The 20,850-nt window shown below is 39.4% G+C and overlaps 1 protein-coding gene across 25 annotated transcripts in view; it reads right to left on the bottom strand.

Moving 5' to 3' along the window:
• Positions 1-963: 963 nt before the first annotated feature.
• The window catches only part of camk2g (calcium/calmodulin dependent protein kinase II gamma), a 209,604-nt gene continuing 189,717 nt past the window's right edge, over positions 964-20,850 (bottom strand). For 16 of the 25 annotated variants that reach the window (XM_008114268.3, XM_016994940.2, XM_062977463.1 and 13 more), the window contains 4 exons: positions 11,333-11,408; positions 7,328-7,422; positions 5,240-5,485; positions 964-3,485 (listed from right to left, as the gene is read on the bottom strand). In XM_008114268.3, the coding sequence (XP_008112475.1) occupies positions 5,253-5,485; positions 7,328-7,422; positions 11,333-11,408 (404 nt within the window). In that variant the 3' untranslated portion in view covers positions 964-3,485; positions 5,240-5,252. Of the gene's footprint in view, positions 3,486-5,239; positions 5,486-7,327; positions 7,423-11,332; positions 11,409-20,609; positions 20,742-20,850 lie in introns of all 25 variants that reach the window. The other 9 variants (XM_008114265.3, XM_008114267.3, XM_008114261.3 and 6 more) reach the window with 2 other exon arrangements.

The raw sequence follows: 20,850 nt of genomic DNA, 5'->3' as shown, positions 1-20,850 counted from the left end.
AACAATATGGCTATCAGCAATAACATAATAATAATCATAATAATAATAATTTTAATCCAGCAATCCAGCATAAAACAGAGGTGAACCATATGTAATGCTTCTCCCTATTTCTCCTTTCTTGCATATGGAAATAAAACATCTATTCTGAATCAGTCAGAGTCCTGGATAAGCTCAATTTATCACCATGAAACAGCACTGGAAGGGAGCACAGACTTTGGAGTTTGTGGACAGCCACACAGTATGTCTTAGTAGCACTCCCAAGGGCAGTGACTTAACAGAACTGGAAATCTCCATCAATACAATACATGGAAGATAACAGAGAACCCCTCAGACTTGATTATAAAACAGAAAATAGCATTTAGCAGAAGAGTGGGAAGTAATTAAATGATTGGGTATTTGATACAAATTCACAAAACTATTGAATCAGTGTAGAACTGTGGAAATATAAAAGCCGTTCCCAGTAGTTACCTCCCTACCCACCCCTTTCTTTTTATTTTGTCTCTCGTGTGTTTGGTTTTCTGGCTTTTTTATTTATTGCTGAAATATGCTGCAGATATGGGTTGCTGCTAGACAACCAGGGTTACTGTTGAGGCTGGAGATCATATGGGCACGTTGGAAAGCTTGATTGGCATTATTTCTCTGTATTCAAAAAAAACTTTTAAAACCATTAAAATAAAAGACGGGAAGCATTAACACAACATGCTCTTGAATTTATCACTAGTCAGCAGAAATTTGGCAAAGCCCCATTTCATCACAACTAATCCTTTGTTATTTTAAGATGCATCACTTGCTTTGTCAAACAACTTTTCCTTTTCAAAAGCCTACCTCCCCCAAATCTGCTAGTTCATCAGGAACTCGAAATACCATAAAATGAACATACTGTCTCTATAGGAAGAAAGAACATTTCTGAATAGCACATGTTTAATCTTTCTGGGAACTCAAAAAGAATAAAAGAGTGTGGACTTTTTTTTGCATCATTTCATTGTTATTTTATTAAATATTTTCAGTTCAAGGTTTCATTATAACAAAGCTATGAAGGTTCTACCAACATTCAGGAAATAAAGACCTAACTTGATTTCAATTATTTCTCTATCATGCAAAATTTTTGCATCAAACGTCTTCCATTTCCTGTTTAAAACTTGATATATTATATAGATGCTTACATTAACCCATAAGAGAACATTAAGAATGCTAAACGTCTATAGCTGTATTTGATAATGTGGCCATACCAAGCTAAGGTTCTTATTAATTAGAACAGGTCTTAAAGACTGTGCAAAAACAAAGACAAAAAATCCAACTCAAACTGTTCCAAAATATTTTGAAAGATGCAGATACTTAATACAGAGGGTTTATTATTAATAATTTTCAGATAAATAGACAAGGAAAGATCAGACCTAGAAGCATGCAGAATTTTGCCTTTTTAAAAAAAAGCTGCATAACTAATTTCCTGTTCCCCACTTTATTGTTAAAAACCTGAATAAAATTATCAAGGCTTTTCTTGGTTACCTCTCTCACTAGCTTGGTACTGTCTACGGATGTTCTATATTCAAAGTTTAGCATCTCTCTTTCTCTCTCTCTCTCTCTCTCTCATACACACACACACTGAGAACTCCCCCTACTCACATCTCCCTTCCATATAACTCTCTTATTGAAGCTGAAAGAGGGAGGAGGGGGATTTGCACAAACAATCTTTTGCAAAGGGTGAGTGCCCTTTTTTAACACTGCAAATAAGCTGTGATAAGTGCAGTGGGCTTGAGCTAATAGTATCTCATTCACAGGAATAGGAAGTGGGATGTCTCCTGCAAAATAGAAAGGAATCTTTTTTGTTCCATGGGATTAAGTTCTAAGTTTCTTTTGTCCTAAATTACATTAAAAGGTTGCCTTGTCTGATATTCTGATTTAGGCAGCAAAGGCATTCTCAAATTCAGTTAGTGGACATGCAAAATCCCACTCCTTCAAAGTTGGAATATATAGAAAGCAATGGTGTAAACCTCTGCTTGAAAGTCTACACAAAGCCTTCTATCTCCAATAAGAAACAGGATAAAGCAATGCCCATAACTCCCAACTTTTCCCATGTAGGAAATAAAGAACATCAATTCCAGCAGGGGAGACCAAGATAGTTGATGCTAAATGGCAATCCTCCTGTTTAGGTGAGGTACGTAAGATTTATACTCTACCAGAGAAAACTTCAACAGGTTATGTATAACCTTCTTATAGGTTCTAATCCAATGATTTACCGAATAAATATACCATTATAGATTGGGAAGGGAATTTTTAAAAATCAGTGGGACAAACAGGACTTAAAGCAATATTAGAGGGACTGGACTAGTGGAAAAAGCACTTGCCTGAAGTTGCTGGTTCCCTTTGCTAGTTTTATCAGAAAACAAACTGGGAAACCAGCTAGCCCTATCATTATGGGGGTGCACATGTGTATGTATGCATGTGTGTATACACACACAAACACATAAATATATATGTATGTAAAAAAAACACAAACTAAGTTACACACCATACAAGAAGCAAACACATGTGTGTGCAAATCATCAGGGCAGAATGTAACACAAAGGTTTTCAACTGTTGCCTAAGGAGCACATATTCTGCAGCACTCTGGATCCCATCTATTCTAAACAGAAAATAAAATAAAATAAAATAAAGCCATTCATGAACTCTCTTTCCCTTGTCATTTGCTCTTAAACTTTACCCTTATAAGTTGACTTCACACCCCCAAGGAGTGGCTGTTTGTACAAACCAGTGCATCTCTGAAAAGCAAACTCCTATGCTATTTAAAACCAGCTTATGCTTGTTCCTTGAAAACATTCTTGTTCATTTTTACGCAGTCCGTCAGTAGGAGCAAGTGGCCAAGCAGTTTGCAGACTGCTGCATCTCCACCACTGACACTTGGGCTCAAGTCAGTCTGCTGGATGGCAGAGGGCTGAAAATGTCCTCATTCCATCTTGCCCCCCCCTTTTCTCCATGCTGGCCTTTAGGGGCAGGGGGCTCCACCAGCCACATCTCACCGGTTAAATTTTCAGCACAACCTGAACACAAGGTGAGTTCCCACTCTGCCTCCACGGAGCACAGATTTCAGAATTCTGCTGCCTAAGCTGCTCCCTCCCCTCTTCCTTTGCTCTGGTTCTGAAAGATGCTCCACAGCTGCTGCCCCATCATCTGCTTTGGAGAGGAGGCATGGGACACTCCATCATGGATGATCTCTTTTCTATACAAACAATATGGGTTTCTCTCAAGATTTATAAGACACCTTCATACAGCAGAAACAGACACGATGGATCCATGGAAAAACAACAGAAAGATGGCAGCGCCTGGAGCATCAGATTCATGCAGGGTTTCGTGCATTTGGCTGCTGCCGGTTTGTAATTCATATTTTTTTAAACGTCAAAACGGACATGACCATTGCTGTAATTCAGGCACTCCAGAGCTGCTTGCTGAGAACATATTGCCCTCCTGCTGAGTATCTCCGAAAGCTGCTGTAATCAGAAAGGGGACAAATATTAAGGGACTGTCAGGTTAGAGGAACAATTTTCATTGGGAAATTTGCAAGCACCTATTAACCACATAACTCTAGTTGTGTTCACTCAACACTGAAGTTAAATGCAGATGTTAAACCAAATGGCCTCTACAGCAGAATAAAAGGTCAGTTAGCAAACTGTGGTTACAAGAAGCAGTCTGCCCAGGGTCAACCATATGTGATAGTATGAATGATATAATCTTTAACCATAGTAAAAAGTCAGTTGGTAAAGAGAAAGGAGAATTAATTTCCTAAGAGCAGGAATGACTTGGATAGGAAAGGATTGTATGATTTTGCAACGGCTCCAAGTTTTCTTTTTTTTGTGTCAGGAGCAACCGGAGTTGCTTCTGGAGTGAGAGAATTGGCCGTCTGCAAGGACGTTGCCCAGGGGACGCCCGGGTGTTTTGATGTTTACCATCCTTGTGGGAGGCTTCTCTCATGTCCCCGCATGGAGCTGGAGCTGATAGAGGGAGTTCATCCGCGCTCTCCCCGGGTGGGATTCGAACCTGGCAGCCTTCAGGTCAGCAACCCAACCTTCAAGTCACAAGGCTTTTATCCCCTAGGCCACCGGAGGCTCCAACTGCTCCAAGTGATTAGGAATTAGCCCAGAAATACATCTGTTCTATCCCAAATATGTCAGCTTCCACCCCAGGGGAAACTGGAGGCCCTTTCCTTTAAGTATATTAATATTGCTCAACTTGAGAAATTATTGTTACTTCACACCTTTTTCAGTGCAGATTTTAAACATCTAGATGTAAATGGAATTGACAAAAGCTAGTTGCCTCTCTGCAATGCATCTCGTACCTGTGTGAATATAGACAGTGTGGGTCTCTTCTCAGGAGCAGAATTACACACTGGGCTTCAACTTTGTTAACATGGCACTGCAAACAACTAGTAGTAGGCCCATTCCCTGATTGCAACGCTTAATCACTTCCCCATTTCATGACTTGAAGTTCTCAGAGATTTCTCTAAAATTCAATTTTCCTATACTCTTGAGGGCTTGTTCTTGGTCTCATCACCATCAGAAATATGTTTGGTGTAGATATGGAAGATAGTCACTGGTCATTGCTCCTAGGTTTTTAAATTCTCTCCCATGGGAGATTCATTCCCCCATCTACCTGCTTTCTTTCTGCTGATAGGCAAATATCTTTTTATTTAAAAAGATCTTAGGTTTTAACACATGGTAGAAGGATCTTTTTAATCAAGTGTGGTGTGACTTTATCTTTTTTCTGTTTTAAACTATCTTACTATGAGTTTTCAATAGAATTGGGTTTTTTAACTTTAATATCATTTTAGCTATAGTTTATTTTAATTTAATCTTGGTCTTGTGCTAACAGAAAGGTAGATTATTAAATGCATACAAACATACATACAAAAAGCTATAAATGTAAATTTTATTAGGTCATTATGTATTTTGTCTATGAAGATTTTAACAAAACAACTATTAAATTTTGCTTAACTTACTTTCCATCTAATTCCTAAAGCGCATAAAGCAGGAATATGAGAAATGATATCAAATGAATTCCTGTTCTTGTATTTAAGAGGTCCTTAATTCTGGCCAAAGAAATCTCTTTATTTGGCTATGACTGTTGACATTTAATCTGCAAGTCTCATTCATAAACTCCTGGGCATATCTTATTTTTACCAAATTGATCTTTGGCTTATATATACCCCATCCCCTTTGTATCTGTGGGTTTTCCTGGCCAAACATACCCATGTTTCAGCTTCACTGGAGCGGAGCTGCTGGGGCCCCAGAACAGTGGTAGTGGACATTCAGCCACTTGCCATCACGGCGGTGCCAGACACGGGTCTCTTCAGACTGCATGGTGCGGGGACGGCCTTGGCCATCAATATACTGTGTCAAGCGGATGTAGGCAATGCAGGCGGCATCATCGCCAATAACATGAACATGCGGATTCAGGATGGTGGTGTGGATTGGCTTGCTGTTCTTGGATAGTACTGAGGAGACATGAAAAAGAGTCAGGTTTGCCCCTTTCCCCTTGTCAAGAGAAACTGTCTTCACCCATTAGTGCCTATTAGTGACCACTCCCCCCCCCCCTTGTTTCAACACATCTGCCTATTTTAGTTTTTATTTCCCTATAGCCTACATCCTCCAGATTTATTTACATAATTACATTTAGGTGCTTCCTGCACTACAGGAAAAACAGAATTGGTTTTATTACGTAATGAGTAAGCGTATCCTAACATTTTTAGGATAGGTTTCCTCAACACATATCCCCCAAACATTTTAGGTTCCAACTCTCATCACCGCAGCTATGTATAGCCATGTAAGTAGTTCGGGGTGGCAACATGTTCCTATCGATAATGCCGAAAGGTGGTTCTCAGTATTTCTCACAACTGGTTACATTGATTAAAGCTGCTGGAAATCGCATTGTAACAACACCTGAAGGGCTGCATGACTCACACCCATCCAAAATATGTGAACATCAAGGGAAAAGGTCCTTTACCTCTAAACAATGTAGCCGTTGTTGGTCTAAAACTATTTATCTGCTTGCGATGCCTTTATTTTATCGCTTTTAAACTTATTTATTATGCAGTGCTTTTGACACGAAATAAATAACCTCTAAACAATAACAGAGTTTAGCTACCAAGTAGGCTTTGTTTCTGGAAAGTCTTGTAGATGAATAAGCTTGTGAATGGCTTGTGTGTGGATATTTATCAAGTGATGGATTGATACAGTAGCAGATTTGCAGTCTCAGTTACTATTTCCACATCTATTTAGGTTTTCCTTTGCACGATGATGCTTTAGATGCTTTACTCGCCATAAGGAAACTTCTACGGACAATCTCATAAACATGGGGCAATAAGTAGGGATAGATAGTACAGCATTCTTGACATTATTTACCATAACCTCAACTAATTCAGCTTCCTTAAATTTCAAGGTTTTTTTTTTAAAGTTTCAAAGATAATACTATTTCCTTGATAAAGAAATGGAAAGCTGTATTTATGTTCCTTGGACAATGATGTACTTCCTAAAAACAACAATACTACTCTCTAATTTTGTAATAAACTGTAAGCTGTAAGTTCCCCACATATTTGAAGTTATAACGCAAAAAAAAGTTGTAAGATTGCCTTGAAAAAACTTAGGATGTGCACAAAATCCAAAAAATTACGAAGTCAAATAAAGTTCATTCTGACAGATCTGGATTCGTCCAAAGCAATGGAAGGCTGCTTTGAATTTTACTTCTTGAAAAAAATTCAGAAGTGATTCTGAGTGACAGTCATGGTGCATCATAAAAAACTTTTACACAGTTCACAATATACTTCTACCATCGTCCTGAAAAGATTGTACCTGATACTTCCACTCAAAGTGATCACAGATAGTTGGAGAAGAGGAAAACAAAGTCATATCTAAAACTTCCAGAAACACCAATTGAAAAGAGAAATAGGAATGATCCCTATCAGTGATGGGAGAGTTTTATCTCCTCTTCCAAGCTAGGAACGGAAGGAGCTTTATGATAGGGCGATACATGGACTCCTGGCCTTTGGTGGGGCAGCTGATGCTTCCATGGTAGGGTTTCCTCTTTCCTGCTTCAATACATTACTTCAACAACAAAAACAAGTGATAATTTCACACTTAGGGAAAAAATCAGATAAGAATTTTGGAAGCAACCTGAGTCCAGAACATAAGTGATCACTATACTAAAGTTGCAATACATAAATGGTGCAAAATATTAAAGCCACTAGCATTTATTCCAAAGTTAATCTTCCAAAGCCAAGAAAAAATACAGTCCTTTTCTCCCTAGGCAGACAGCAAGGGAGCATTTATATATCACTCACAGTTCTCAAAGTAAAATTTGTGGAAGTCCATCCCCTCCACGAGATTTCCCAGTGCTTCAGGTTCAAATGAGGTCAGCCCAGGGTCACAGATCTTCCTAAAACAAACAAAGAAATTCATTTTCATCAGTATCTAAACCCTTCAGGTCTTTCAGAGACATCTATAATTTTGATGTAGAGAATGTCCCTAAGTGCCTCCCTAATGAGGGACGGAAATATTATAAGCCGGTATCTCAAGTCTAAAAACCTACTGTTGCTTAGGGAAGAAAACCTTGGGGCAAGGAACACTGTATCTTCAATTCCCAAATGCAAAGTAATCTACCCTTTTTTCCTTTAATTCTCACATATCTATACAGTGTGAGGTTTGGTTTTGGTTTCCTCTCATGGATCCTAAAATCTGTGGATGCTCAAATCCCATTATATGTAATGGCAAAGGGAAACAATGTCCCTTATATAAAATGGTTTTCGCACTTAAAAATATATGTTTTTTTCAAGCGGTGATGGTTGAATCTGTGGATATTGAGGGCCAACTGTATTCATTAATGGCTTTTATTTTACGTTCCATTTTTCTCTCACTGAAATTCAACGCAGACACATGTTTTCTTTCTACCACCTAGTATCTGATTTTCAAATTAATCAACACCTTCAAAAAAATTGACTAAGTAGGGGCACAATTTACAGCCAGCAATATTGAAATTCCTAATGACTAAGCATGCTCTATATGTTGGATTGTGACTAAATGTGGCTTCATCAAACTACAACTCTTCCCAGAACTATCTTCAAATGTTACTCCTCTTTTTTATTTCAAAAAGAAATACTGAGAAATAAATAAAATACATACTCTCCTCTCTCTTCCTACTCCAAATGCTTCTCTCTTCCTACACAATATAATAAACTATCAACAATATAACAAACTGTCAACAATTATTTGTTGGGAGCCGAGGTGGCGAAATGGGTTAAATCCTTGTGCTGGCTGAATTGCTGACCTAAAGGGTTGTTGTATGTTTTCCAGGCTGTATGGCCATGTTCTAGAAGTATTCTCTCCTGTCGTTTCTCCCACATCTATGGCAGGCATCCTCAGAGGTTGTGAGGCATGACCTAAAGGTTGGCGGTTTGAGTATGTGAGATGGGGTCCTGTCTGTCAGCTCTAGCTTCCCATGCAGGGACATGAGAGAAGCCCCCTGAAGGATGGTATCACATCTGGGAGTCCCCTGGGTAAAGTCTTTGAAGATGGCTGATTCTCTCATGCCAGAAGCCACTTGCGGTATGTTCTCAGTTTGCTTCTGACACAATAAAAAAAAATCTATTCATTGCCTCATATTTAGACAACACAGAGTGGCTGCTTTGTGTTATTCTTTGGCAGTTATTTCCAGGTCCATTGAGAATGGCACACTGGGAACATACTGTGAAGGTCCATTCCAGCCAAGGAGAAGGAGCTATCCAAGAAAAGATGACCTTTTACAGCCACTGCATAGGCGAGGAAAGGCGACAAGTGTTGGTTTGGAAATATTTTCTATTAGACCCCTAGCTCCTCCTCAGTTTGTTCCCAAGCTGAGGAAAAGAGGGATAGAGAAGATTCCCCTGCAAATGTAAATATAGTGGCTAGAATGCAGGTTCACTCCAAGTTCCCCATGTGCCATTCTCAATCAGCACATGAGGAGCCATTCAAAAACTGCCCTAGCCAAAACAGACCTTTGGAAGGATAGCGGCAAGCAAATTAAGTCAGCCCAAGAGGGCCTGTTGAAACATCTGCCAAAGAAGGTTCTTGTTGGGGCAAAACTGTCTAATTCACTGAGATCCATTGAAAGACTGGCAATTCTGAGACCTTCCTGGTTGATGTGACTGTCATGGAGAAAAATATCTTGACGATCAGGATTTGAAATGAGGCAGTCTTCAAGGGTTCAAATGGGGGTCTGAAAGGGATTTTAACACCTTTAACTCTCTCTCCAAATAGACTGTTTTCAGTTACCAGCAAGCTAGATATAACTAGCCCAGATCTGGAGATAAAATAGGACGTTAACTGGCTGGACAGAACCAGAAGTTTAAGAGGCTTGAGGATCAAGAGCACAAAACGGATGGAAGAACTAAAGCCTACACAGCCAATGGAGAGCTATAACAACAACTGTAAACAATAAAAAGTTTAAGAATTTAAGCCAAGGGAAAACAAATGAATCATAGAATCATAGAATTGGAAGAGACCACGTGGGCCATCCAGTCCAACCCCATTCTGCCAAGAAGCAGGAAAATCGCATTCAAAGTACCCCTGGCAGATGGCCATCCAGATTCTGTTTAAAAGCCTCCAAAGAAGGAGCCGCCACCACACTCCAGGGCAGAGAGTGTTACCAGGTGAGTATACAGCGGAATCAGCAGCGTCCAGTTAACACCATTTGCAAAAGACTCAGACCAGGCAGAGGAATTGAAAGAACAAAAGGAAACTTTACTTGTTGAGTTGAAGTCAAATAAACAGTTCAGCAATCATACAATGTCCTTGTAGTTGCATAGGATCAATGACTAATCAATCAGCGTTCAATATATACAGAATAGCATATCTAATCTGCTACTTGACCGTAGCTATTAGAGAGCCTGTCTTTTTCTGTGCTCTCCCAGCAAGCTCAAATTCCAACTGACAAATCCAGCCATCTGCCAGCAAACAGATACATTGTTGTTTTAGGCGTGGCTTATCTCTCTGCAAAGCTGAGCTCTTTTGCAGAGATCTCCTGCAAACAACCTTGCAAGGATTTCTTTACACACACACATAGCAATTTGGCGCAATAGAGAGTTCCACTGCTGAACAGCTCTCACAGTTAGGAAGTTCTTCCTATTGTTCAGGTGGAATCTCCTTTCCTGTAGTTTGAAGTTTTGCTCTGCGTCCTAGTCTGCAGGGCAGCAGAAAACAAGCTTGCTCCCTCCTCCCTATGACTTCCCCAGTATATGACCTTTTCTGGGTGAGGCAAGGAAAAAGAACTGAGGAGCAAGGGATCTAACAGGAAATACTTCTAAAACAACTGCCTCACCTGGGCAGCGATGGGAATTAACCCTTTCTTGGATAGGTTGCTAAGAGCAAGTGGTCAGCAAAAGTTCACTGAGATGTTATGCAGAAAACAGATACCAATTGTTGATTTTGAGCATCTCTGGTAAAAAAGCTGTTTTGCATATGTTGCACAGGCATGCACATGCTGATATTCAATGAAAATACTACGAATACTGTTATTCAATTTTCTATAGCAATCATAATTGTTTGAATGTATCCATCTATAAAATACAGATTCGGATTCAAAACAACTGTGGTCATCTTTCTGACCTAGCTAAGAGACAAATTAAGTCTTAGTAAGGCTGTCATCCCAGGGTCTATTGACGATGAGAAATATAGCAGCAACTGCATGGACACACTTATCATATATGTGGCAGCTTGTACCCCAATTAACTTTATACTTTGTTCCCATGTTAAAAAATGTGATCAGCTTTCAAGTTACCAAACGTCAGATAAATCAGAGAAATACTGAGATAGGTTTAGCTCTAAAGGGAATAACAGAACCTCAGAATAGAGAAATAAATCATGGAATATAAATTCGATGTGCACAGAAAGCTAGTTTATCAGGGCTATAAATCTTCACCCATGCATATTAATTTTCTATGCACAGGAAAGAAGTATGCTATCATGTGTTCCCTGCCTGCACTGTGAACTGGAACCATACAATGTTTAGTTAACGTGTGCATAATTGTTTAATACTTTTATCAACTATGCTGCACCTGGTAAATCTAGTTTGCCTTTGAGGCTCACTGAAATTATAGCAAGAAGCAAGACTTCTTCTGGCCTTCATAATGTTCAGAGACAAGGTGGGTAAAAATCAGTATTAATTTAATGATATTATAGACATTAAAATTTTATTTTCATTTTTCCTGCTCTGCATTGAGTCATTCTGGTGTGTTCCCTTTCTGGTACACAACCTTCTTTGGCCATGCTTACCTGATTATTTGTGGCCATTATGAAAGCACTTCTTTACTTACGTGTAAGCCTCAAAATCTCCATTGTTGATTGCTTCAATCAGCTGCTCTGTTATCTTGATTATCTCTTGTTTACGCACTGAGAACAAGAATAAAGAAGGTAGCTTTACTCTACATGGAATTATGAAAAGCAGGCTGTAAACAGTACCTCATCCAGAAGAATCAACAAAGCTACCACTTGCTTTGATCCCAGTGGTGGCTGCTCTGTTGCATTTTGAAGAGCAGTAATGACAGCTATCCATTTGAATGGATGGAGTCTGGTAGATGAAAGGAATATAGGAAGAAAGGAAAGACAGCAGAAGTCTAAAGCAGAATTACTACATGGAAGAAAGCCTACCAGAGTGCTACACCTAAGGCTCAGCTCTTGTAATCTGTATAGGATTTGTGAAATGGCTACTGTGAAACTGCCATGATGGTGCCTTTGTGATGAGAAAGGCCAACTCTATGGTGGAGACGTTAAGAAAAGGGATAGGTCTAATGTAGACATAATGATGCTGACCTCTTAGTTCCAGTTGCAATAGTGAGAGCAAGACTCATTGATTTCATCTCCTCTGTAATGTCTCTCCTCTCCCTTTCTCTCACTGTCATTTAGCACAACTTCATCTATGTCTATTTTAACATAAAATGTTTAATATAAACAGTGGTTTCATAGGTTTTATTCCCCATGCTTTGCATGTATGCAATGCAAACTATTTCTGTATTACTGGAAGGAATCATTGCAGACAGAGCAAGAGGGCAGATGGTGGTGCCTATGGCCCTGATTTGCATTCCATGATGTAGAGCTAGAAATTGCATTATTTTGTATTCACCGTGACAATGTCTCTCACTTTTTAGCAGTGTTCTCAGTAATTACTCAACAAAAATAAAGAATGGCAGAATTCTGCAAAATTCTTGAAGACAGAACAACATATTTACTTATTTATCTAAAGAAATGAGCTACAATGGCCACCTGACAGCTGAAATAACTGCTTTAATAGCAGCTCCTCTGCTCATCAGAGTCCCAGTTTGACATATTCCAATCTCTAATTTGATAATTTAAGAAAAAGGTATGCATGTTTTTATTGACCTTCTGCCAAGTCATTATCATCGGCTTCTTCTTCACTGTATTCTTTGATCCCTTCCTCAGCCACCAACAATACTCTTACATACTGCTTGTGGAAAAGACTACATGTTATCTTGATTTACTGATGATATTTTTTTAGACAGGTAGCTTTGTGAGCCTATAGAAGCAAGAATTCTAGTGAAACCATAACTGCTATGGTTTCACTAGAATAAGTATGTGCAATGTCTGAGGTTGAATCAAATTGAATGCAGACAAATAATTTATCATAGTTCACAAGGTGTTTGAAAACCTCTTTTAGGCTTTAGGCTCTATGCTGAGCATGGCTCACAGTGGACAAAAATGAGGAACTTCCACTTTACACCATCTGTTTTTTAAAGGTAAAAAGAGAATGCACTATTGCTAAGCGGGTTTTCCACAGGCAGAATAGTAACAGGAACTTGGGAGTGGCCACACTTTTTAAAGGCTCTGGGAATTCCCTTAAGCTTTTGAATTCCTAGGTTATCCACCAAACAAAGAGGATTATTGAACTCCCCATCTAGCTATACAGAAAACATGGACTGTATTTGATTTGATGGATCGCCAACAATCTGAATCTCTTCTTCCCATTTGGAACTGACTGGATCCCCCATTTCCCCAGCTTTACAAATGTATGTTCAAGTTAGTTTTCACCTTGGAACAAAACTCAGATCAAACCCTCATCTATACAATTTATTTGAGGAAGAAAAAAAATGGGACACATGGCTACATAAACAGACATGATGCATAGATGACAAAAAGGAACGCACACTGAAGTTTTTCATTGTCAGATAGAAGTTTTCATATGTAAAAGTATTCCCATTTTGGTCAAAAGAGGTCACCCTGATGTAAGTTTTCTTACGGTACATGACACATACAGCCACCAAGAACAAAGCACAACTATTAATACAAATCGTACGATCACTGAACACATATCTGTAAAGCAGATGTGAACACAGCTTCATTTTCTCTCAATGCTTTCTTCTGCCATACAGAATGAACAGCTCTATCACAGACTCAATATTCAATAAGCACTTAGTAGGCCTTTTGAATGTTTTAATGTTATAATCCTATACAGATTACTCCCCTTAGTGATTATGATGGGATAGTCTTTTCACCAATAAGTGAAATATTGGATGAATTTACATTGACCCACTAAACTGGGGTTGATCAGATGTGGGATGGTCGAACAGGTACTCAGTTGCTGCAGAGTCAGGAGGAATTCCCAATTGCCCAGCGGTACCAAATGTGGTTTGGCTGCAACATGAAGGAAGGAAGGAAACAGTAACTGCTGTCCCATGTCCCTGAGCCACCTGAGCCCGGGAAACACAACATGGCAGTGAAAACAGTTGTGTCCGGTTCCATTCCATTCAGAGAGGGCCAAAATCAGGGAATAGTCTGGTCTAGAATTCAGACTATCCTGAGCTTCAAGTTAATGTGGAGCAAGGCTGCTTTAAGGTGGCCTTGCTCCATGTTACCTTGGATCAGATCTGGGTAGTGTTTGACCACCACGAAGCTGATTCTGGGCCACCTGATGTGAGTGGTCAGAGTAGATGTGCCCGCTGTCATTGTAACAATAAACGGTGTTGGGTGGGATTATAGATTGTAGGGCAGAATCATCACCAGCTATGTCTTCCAAAACGGCAGGCTCAACATCATCTTCATTTAAGGCAACCAAAGTTAATTGGCGTTGTAAAATCAATGATGGCTAGCCAAATCAAAGAACAAAATAAAAGAACAAAATGGAAGGAATCTTTGTAACTCTGTCATTCAACATGTAGAAACTGTAAAATAGACAAACATTATTTAGGCTGCTCCCACAAATCTGATATCATATATGCAGGCAACCCAACCCCCAAACATACCTGGATAAAGCTTAAATTAGCATACCTATATTTAGTCCTTTGCATCTGTCAGTGCAAAGGAACTAAGATTACAGAACAAGGGGAATGGGCTGCAAAAAGCTATCACATCAGACTGGATGCATTTCTAGATTCTCCCATATTTAATTTGAAATGGTTGAAAATTTCAAAAAGAATACCAATTTAGACCACAGGGACTTCCTTTACTTAGAACTAGCTAAATCATCTACACCTCATAATCATTATGATATTTTGCTGAGCAAAATAGCAAATTATATTTTAAACTGAGAACAAACCTCATAATAAGGATAAACTGTAATTTTAAAAAAAACAAGAAATAATTCATCCCAAGAAACAACAAGACTGGTTTGATGAAAATGATAATGAGATCCAACCGTTAATCAATAATAAAAGGAAAGCCTTCCAAATATGGCAGAGAGACACCAACTGTGTTGCTAAGAAAATGATCTATGCCAGTGCAAAAGCTGAGGTCTAAAGAAGGACCAGAGAACTCAAGAACATATGGTGGGCAAAAAAGGCTCAAGAAATCCAACACTTTGCAGATGTCCATGATGCACGAGGATTCTTTAATGTTACAAGGGTCATCTATGGACCAAGAAATCATGACATACACCTTCTACACTCATCAGATGGAATCGAACTTCTGAAGGATAAAAAATCAATCGCACTACGTTGGAAAGAGCACTACCACAACCTCCTTAACCGCAACTCCAACATGGCAGAAGAGGTTCTCTCGCTAATTCCGCAATAACAAACCAGGGATGAACTTGCATAACTGTCTAGTTTGGAAGAAGTCAGCAAAGCCATTAGCCAACTTAAAAATAACAAAGGCAGCGGACCTGATGGGATCCCTGCTGAAATCTTTAAAGAGGGTAGCTGACACAACTACTCCACCGGCTCATTGAAAAAGTGTGGGCAACCAAGAAAATCCCTGCATACTTCAAAGATACTACCATCATCACCCTTTTCAAAAAGGGGGAAAGAACAGATTGTGGAAACTATCAAGGTATCTCCCTTCTAACGTCTGCTGGGAAAATCCTTGCAAGAATCCTTGCAAACCACATTCTACCTATTTCAGAAAACATCCTCCCAGAATCCCAGAACAGCTTCCACCCATCCAGAGGAACAGTGGACATGATCTTCACTGAACAGCAGCTCCAAGAAAAATGCAGGGAACAAAGTCAACCTCTGTACATGGCATTCATTGACCTTGCAAAGGCATTAGACACAGAAAAACACAGTGCTCTCTGGACCATTCTCCAAAAAAATTGGATGCCCTGACAAATTTGTGAACAGCCTGTGGCTCCTCTATGATGATATAAATCTTGGACAACAGAGGGTCCCAAAGTGACCCATTTAAGGTGGAATAAGGTGTCAAACAGGGATGTGTTATTGCCCTAACCTTATTCTTCATCTTCATTACTATATTACTGCACATTGTTGATAGAAAGCTTCCTACCAGCATGGAAATCATCTATCTACTGATGGCAAGCTATTTAACCTCAGACTGAAAGCCAAAATCAAGGTCACAACAACATCTTATAGAATTCCAATATTCTGATGATAATGTAATCTGTGCTCATTCAGAAGAAGACCTACAAGCCACTCTAAACACCTTTGCAGAAACATATGAAAAACTTGGCCTCTCATTGAACATTGAGGAAAAAACTACTCTTTCAACAGGCACCAGCCAATCCCTCTGCAATGCGAGAAATACAGCTTAATGGTGTAATGTTAAAAAATGTTGACCATTTCCTCTACCTTGGCAGCCACCTCTCCATAAAAGTCATTGAAATACAACACTGTCTGAGCTCTTCCGAATGAAGTGGAGAGTGTTTGAGGATCGGGACCATTCGTAGGGAGACCATGGTGCTTGTTCATAAAGCTACTGTCCTCAAAACCCTGTTATATGCTTGCAAAACGTAGACTGTCTACAGACATCACAATCAACTCATGGAACAATTCCATCAGCATTGCCTCCGAAAAATCCTGCAAATCTCGTGGGAAGACAGGAGGACAAACGTCAGCGTGCTGGAAGCGATGATCCTCCGGCATCAACTCAGCTGGACTGGCCATATTGCCTGAATGCCCGATCACCATCTTCCAAAGCAGTTACTACAGTATACTCCCAACTCAAGAATGAAAAACGGAATGTTGGTGGATAGGAAAAGAGATATAAAGATGGACTTAAATCCAACCTTAAAAATTGTGGCACAGACACAGGAGGAAACTCTGGCCCTTGAGCATTCTAGCTGGAAGTCAGCTGTGACCAACAGTGATGTGGAATTCGAGGAGGCACAAATGGAGGGTGAAAGTGTGTTGAGAGGAAGGCACATCAAGTCAATCATGACCGGGACCACCTTTCACCTGGAAATCAATGTCTTCACTGTAGAAGAGCATGCAGATCAAGAATAGGCCTCTAAGTCACTCTGGAGCAATTTACAGGGAGCGGTTAACCCTCCTGTTTAAGCAGCTCCACTGGCTGCCAATAACATTCCGGTCCCAATTCAAGGTGCAGGTCATTACCTATAAAGCTCTAAACGGTTCGGGACCTGCCTATCTTCGTGACTGCGTCTTCCCCTATGAACCTGTGCGATCGCTATGATTTTCTGGGGAGGCCCTCCTCTTGCTTCCTCCTACATCCCAGATACGACTGGTGGGAATGAGAGAGAGGGCTTTCTCGGTTGTGGCCCCCTGGCTCTTCCCCAGGAAGATCAGGCTAGCAACCTTCCTGTCCACTTTCCGGAAAGAATTAAAGACATGGATGTTCTGTCGTGCCTTTGAATAGACAGCCTTTTAGATAGTCTAGCCCAAATGGGACCAAAATCTATTCTTGCACTTTACTACTGTATTAACTATTATATGATTATGCATTTTATTTATCTGCATATCCTTTATTGCTATAACTACTCCATATGCCCACGAAGACAATAGGAACTGAAATTGGTTACTGGTTGATGTTTTATTACTGTTATAATGTTCTGTTTTATTCCGTTGTATTGTGAATTGCATTTTTATGTAATTACATTTTAACTGTGTTGTTGAGCTCTGCTCCATGTAAGCTGCCCCGAGACCCTTTGGGGAGATGGAAGCGGGGTACAAAAATAAAGTTGTTGTTGTTATGGACCCACCACCAAGACACTACACTTAGAAGACAATCATACTTGGACATAAGTGATCACCAATTATGATGACTAGGGGCTGTAGGTATATTCCAGAAAAAGAGATTTTTAAAAACCCCTCTTGAGTATTTCTTGTCTTAAGAAAACCCTATGAAATTCATGGGGTTATTATACGTCAACAAGCAATTTGAAATCTTACAGACACACAAAATTATATACAGTAACTCAATTTGGTGACCCACAGACTGCTGCAATGAGTAAGCGACCCACTGTCTGCAGCATGTTTCCAGAATATGAAGAAATAGTTAAAGCCCAAAAGCACAAATAAGCTACTGGTCCATGCACATTGGGGGTGGGAAGGCAATATCACATTAAATAGTCTGAGAAGTACTGATATACAGTATTAGATCACTGTTATTCTTGGCCCTGATTTCCTTTTCTCAGTTAATTTTATGTTTGCATTATCTTTGGCTCTGACACTATGGAGGACTACAATTTCTGATGGTTTCTTCTATTCTCATAAAATGGCAAAACCAAAAAGGTTTATTACAGTTCAGATGCTCCTTACAGTTTAGGGTGTTGAATTCCATTTGTAAGAATTTTTAAAAAGTAAATTCAATTTGTATTTTCAATACAGTATATCAAACATGATACTGTGGCAAGACTTATATTCCTGAAGTACAAAATTACTTCAATTTGTAAAGAATACTTTGTTCAATTTTCCTACCCCCCCCCCCCCCAAAAAAAAACAAACAAAAAAAAAGACCCATACTTTCCTCCATGGCTTCAAAGCTTCTGGAAATTTTACATCTCTAGTGTTGAATGATTGACATTCCGCTTTTCTTCACAACATGGGTCTAAAGTCAAACTGAGTAACATGCAATTTAAATTTAAAATAAGTGCAAACATAAAAGACTAAAATCACTGTAGTTTACTGAAGATGAGCAGCATATCCTGGATTTTGGAGTGGCACAGAGTCACATAATATAAGCATATTATATGCATATAATGGTCTGGTCTAAAAATTCATATTGGAATCCTATACACATGTACTTAGAAGTCAGACTTGATAAAGTCTACAGCAGGGATAGGATAAACCTGTGTCCCTCCAGATGGTCTTGGACTGCCATTCCTGTCATGCATCACTGCTGGCTCTGGTGGCCAAGACTGATGGGGGATGTCGGTAATACTGTGTGGAGATCATACATTGCCTCCTACACCTTGAGTTTCACATAACAACTTCACTCTTTCTGAAGGGAGCTGTGAGCTAATATTACAAAATACAGCTTTGGACTGCCTTTGAAGTATTTCTATGATCCGATACTCAGAAAGCTATAAAAACCGACAAACCTGATATGATAGATAATGCCACTAACATGTAGATTGGTCAAAACAGGGAAGTCTCTCAATTATAGCAGAGGTAAGCAATAGCTTGGATTGGACATTTGCCTTCTGTTAGATTTCAGGATCACATCGCCACCTTCCACATAGTAACAATCATTCTCATTTTTAACTAAAAGTACTTCCCACACCCCAAAGGCATACAGTGAACAATTTTGCCATGTTTGATCCCCTGAGCTATTACAGGCATAGTATGGGGAATTACTGAATTCCATTGCATATTAGTCACATTTTAACCCCCCTTTTTGAGGGAAAAGGGGTGTATGTGGATGGGTGAAGATTCACTTTGCCGGATTGCTCTTGGCCAAGGCAACCCTTCAAACCTCAGAGGGAAGAGGCAATCGAGCTGATGTTGCCTCCTCATGAACTAAGAGTGCAACTATTATGCGAGTTATCCTAAAAAAAAACTGAAACGAGGACCCACAAGGGTGTGTGTGACTATTATGCAATAGCAATTATTATGAAATGTGGTATATGGCATATCAGGAATGGGAAATATGTGTGTGGCCCATCTACTGCAATTCCCAGCCTTCCACATCATTGCCTATGATGGCTAGGCCTTCTTGGATCATTGATACAAAAACATCTGGAGGGCCACACAATTCCTCCCACTGTGATCTAGAATTATTAGCTACAGTGAGGGTTGTTTCATCTCTACTCAGAGTATTAATCTTTAAGAAAAATGATATATAGATAATTATTTTTTATATATGACTGGAATGACACTTTATTACCGAATATGTTACGGCTTTGACCCAGACTATTTGAAAGGCCATATTTCCCTACATGAGCCCATTATAGCTTGAAGATATTTAGGAAAGGCCCATCTCTGTGTCCCATCACTTTCTCAGGTTTGCTTACTGCAGAGGTGTCAAACTTGTGGCTCTCCAAATGTTTGTTCCTCCAACTCCCAGAAGCCCTAGACAGTTTGTCTTAATGGCCAGGAATAATAGGAACTGAAGTCTAAAGCACCTGAAGGGTTGACACCACTTAGTGGGAACAAGAAAGAGGGCCTTTCTTGTTCAAAGGCTGTTCACAAGGAGGCTAGGATGGCTCCCTCCTTGCTTTCCTTTTGTCAGCAAATAAACAAATTCTGTTTACATAGGCTTTTAGATATTAATTGTGTGCTATGCTACTGAACTATATAGGTCTGAAAAAAGTAGTCAAAAATCAATACCAAAACCTTAGTTTGACTTATCCATGTCAACATATCACCAGAGAGGAGTAATATATTATCAGGTACTTCTAAAAACAGTCCCTAGGTTTTAGATGGCTCCCAAAATTTCTTTGCAAAAAATATAAGCTTGTCACCTAATTGTACAGAAGTTTTTAACACTTCAATAAAGAAAGGAAAGGGGAAATAAGAAAATATTCATTATTTCCCTGCTATCAAGTTTTCACTCTAACTTAATGAGACAAAGTCAATGCTTTTCTAGATTTTTCTGGTGGACAAGATCTTCCCCATCCCATTCTAAAACAATCACAACACAAGATACGTCATTTAACTAACAGTAATGGTAAAGAACCTACCAATTTAACAAATACATAGTCTGTCAAAAGATTTCTCAGTGACAGCTCGATTACAATGAAAATAATAGCACGAGAACATGGCAGAAGAGAACTTCCTAGAGGACTAAGTGAATGAGGTCACATTTTTGCTAGACAATCACACAGGACAGGGAAAAAGTATGTCCTTTGGAAAAAAATGGGGAAGGGAAGCAAAGGTTAAGAAAAGGTGAATAAGCGAGGAAGCCACTACTGATTGCTCTACTCCTGCTAATTAACAGCTAACTTACATGGTGGACTGTTAAGTGCAAACGGAATTACTGGAGTTAGGACAGGCTCCGACTGAGCACGATCCAACTCCACTGTTTGCCCTGGGCTTTCCCAGGCAAGAAGTTTCTCTTCACAAGATTGTGTAGTAGTAGCTGCAAAACAAATGCAAGCATTAAAATAAAAATTAAATCAGAAAGCAAAACAAGGACTGAACTAAACACACAGACACACTGTCAATCTCAGAACACACACCAATTCTAG

This window comes from Anolis carolinensis, chromosome 3 (genome assembly GCF_035594765.1).
Source record: "Anolis carolinensis isolate JA03-04 chromosome 3, rAnoCar3.1.pri, whole genome shotgun sequence".
Taxonomy (NCBI): domain Eukaryota; kingdom Metazoa; phylum Chordata; class Lepidosauria; order Squamata; family Dactyloidae; genus Anolis; species Anolis carolinensis.
This window is presented reverse-complemented; position numbering and strand designations above follow the sequence as displayed.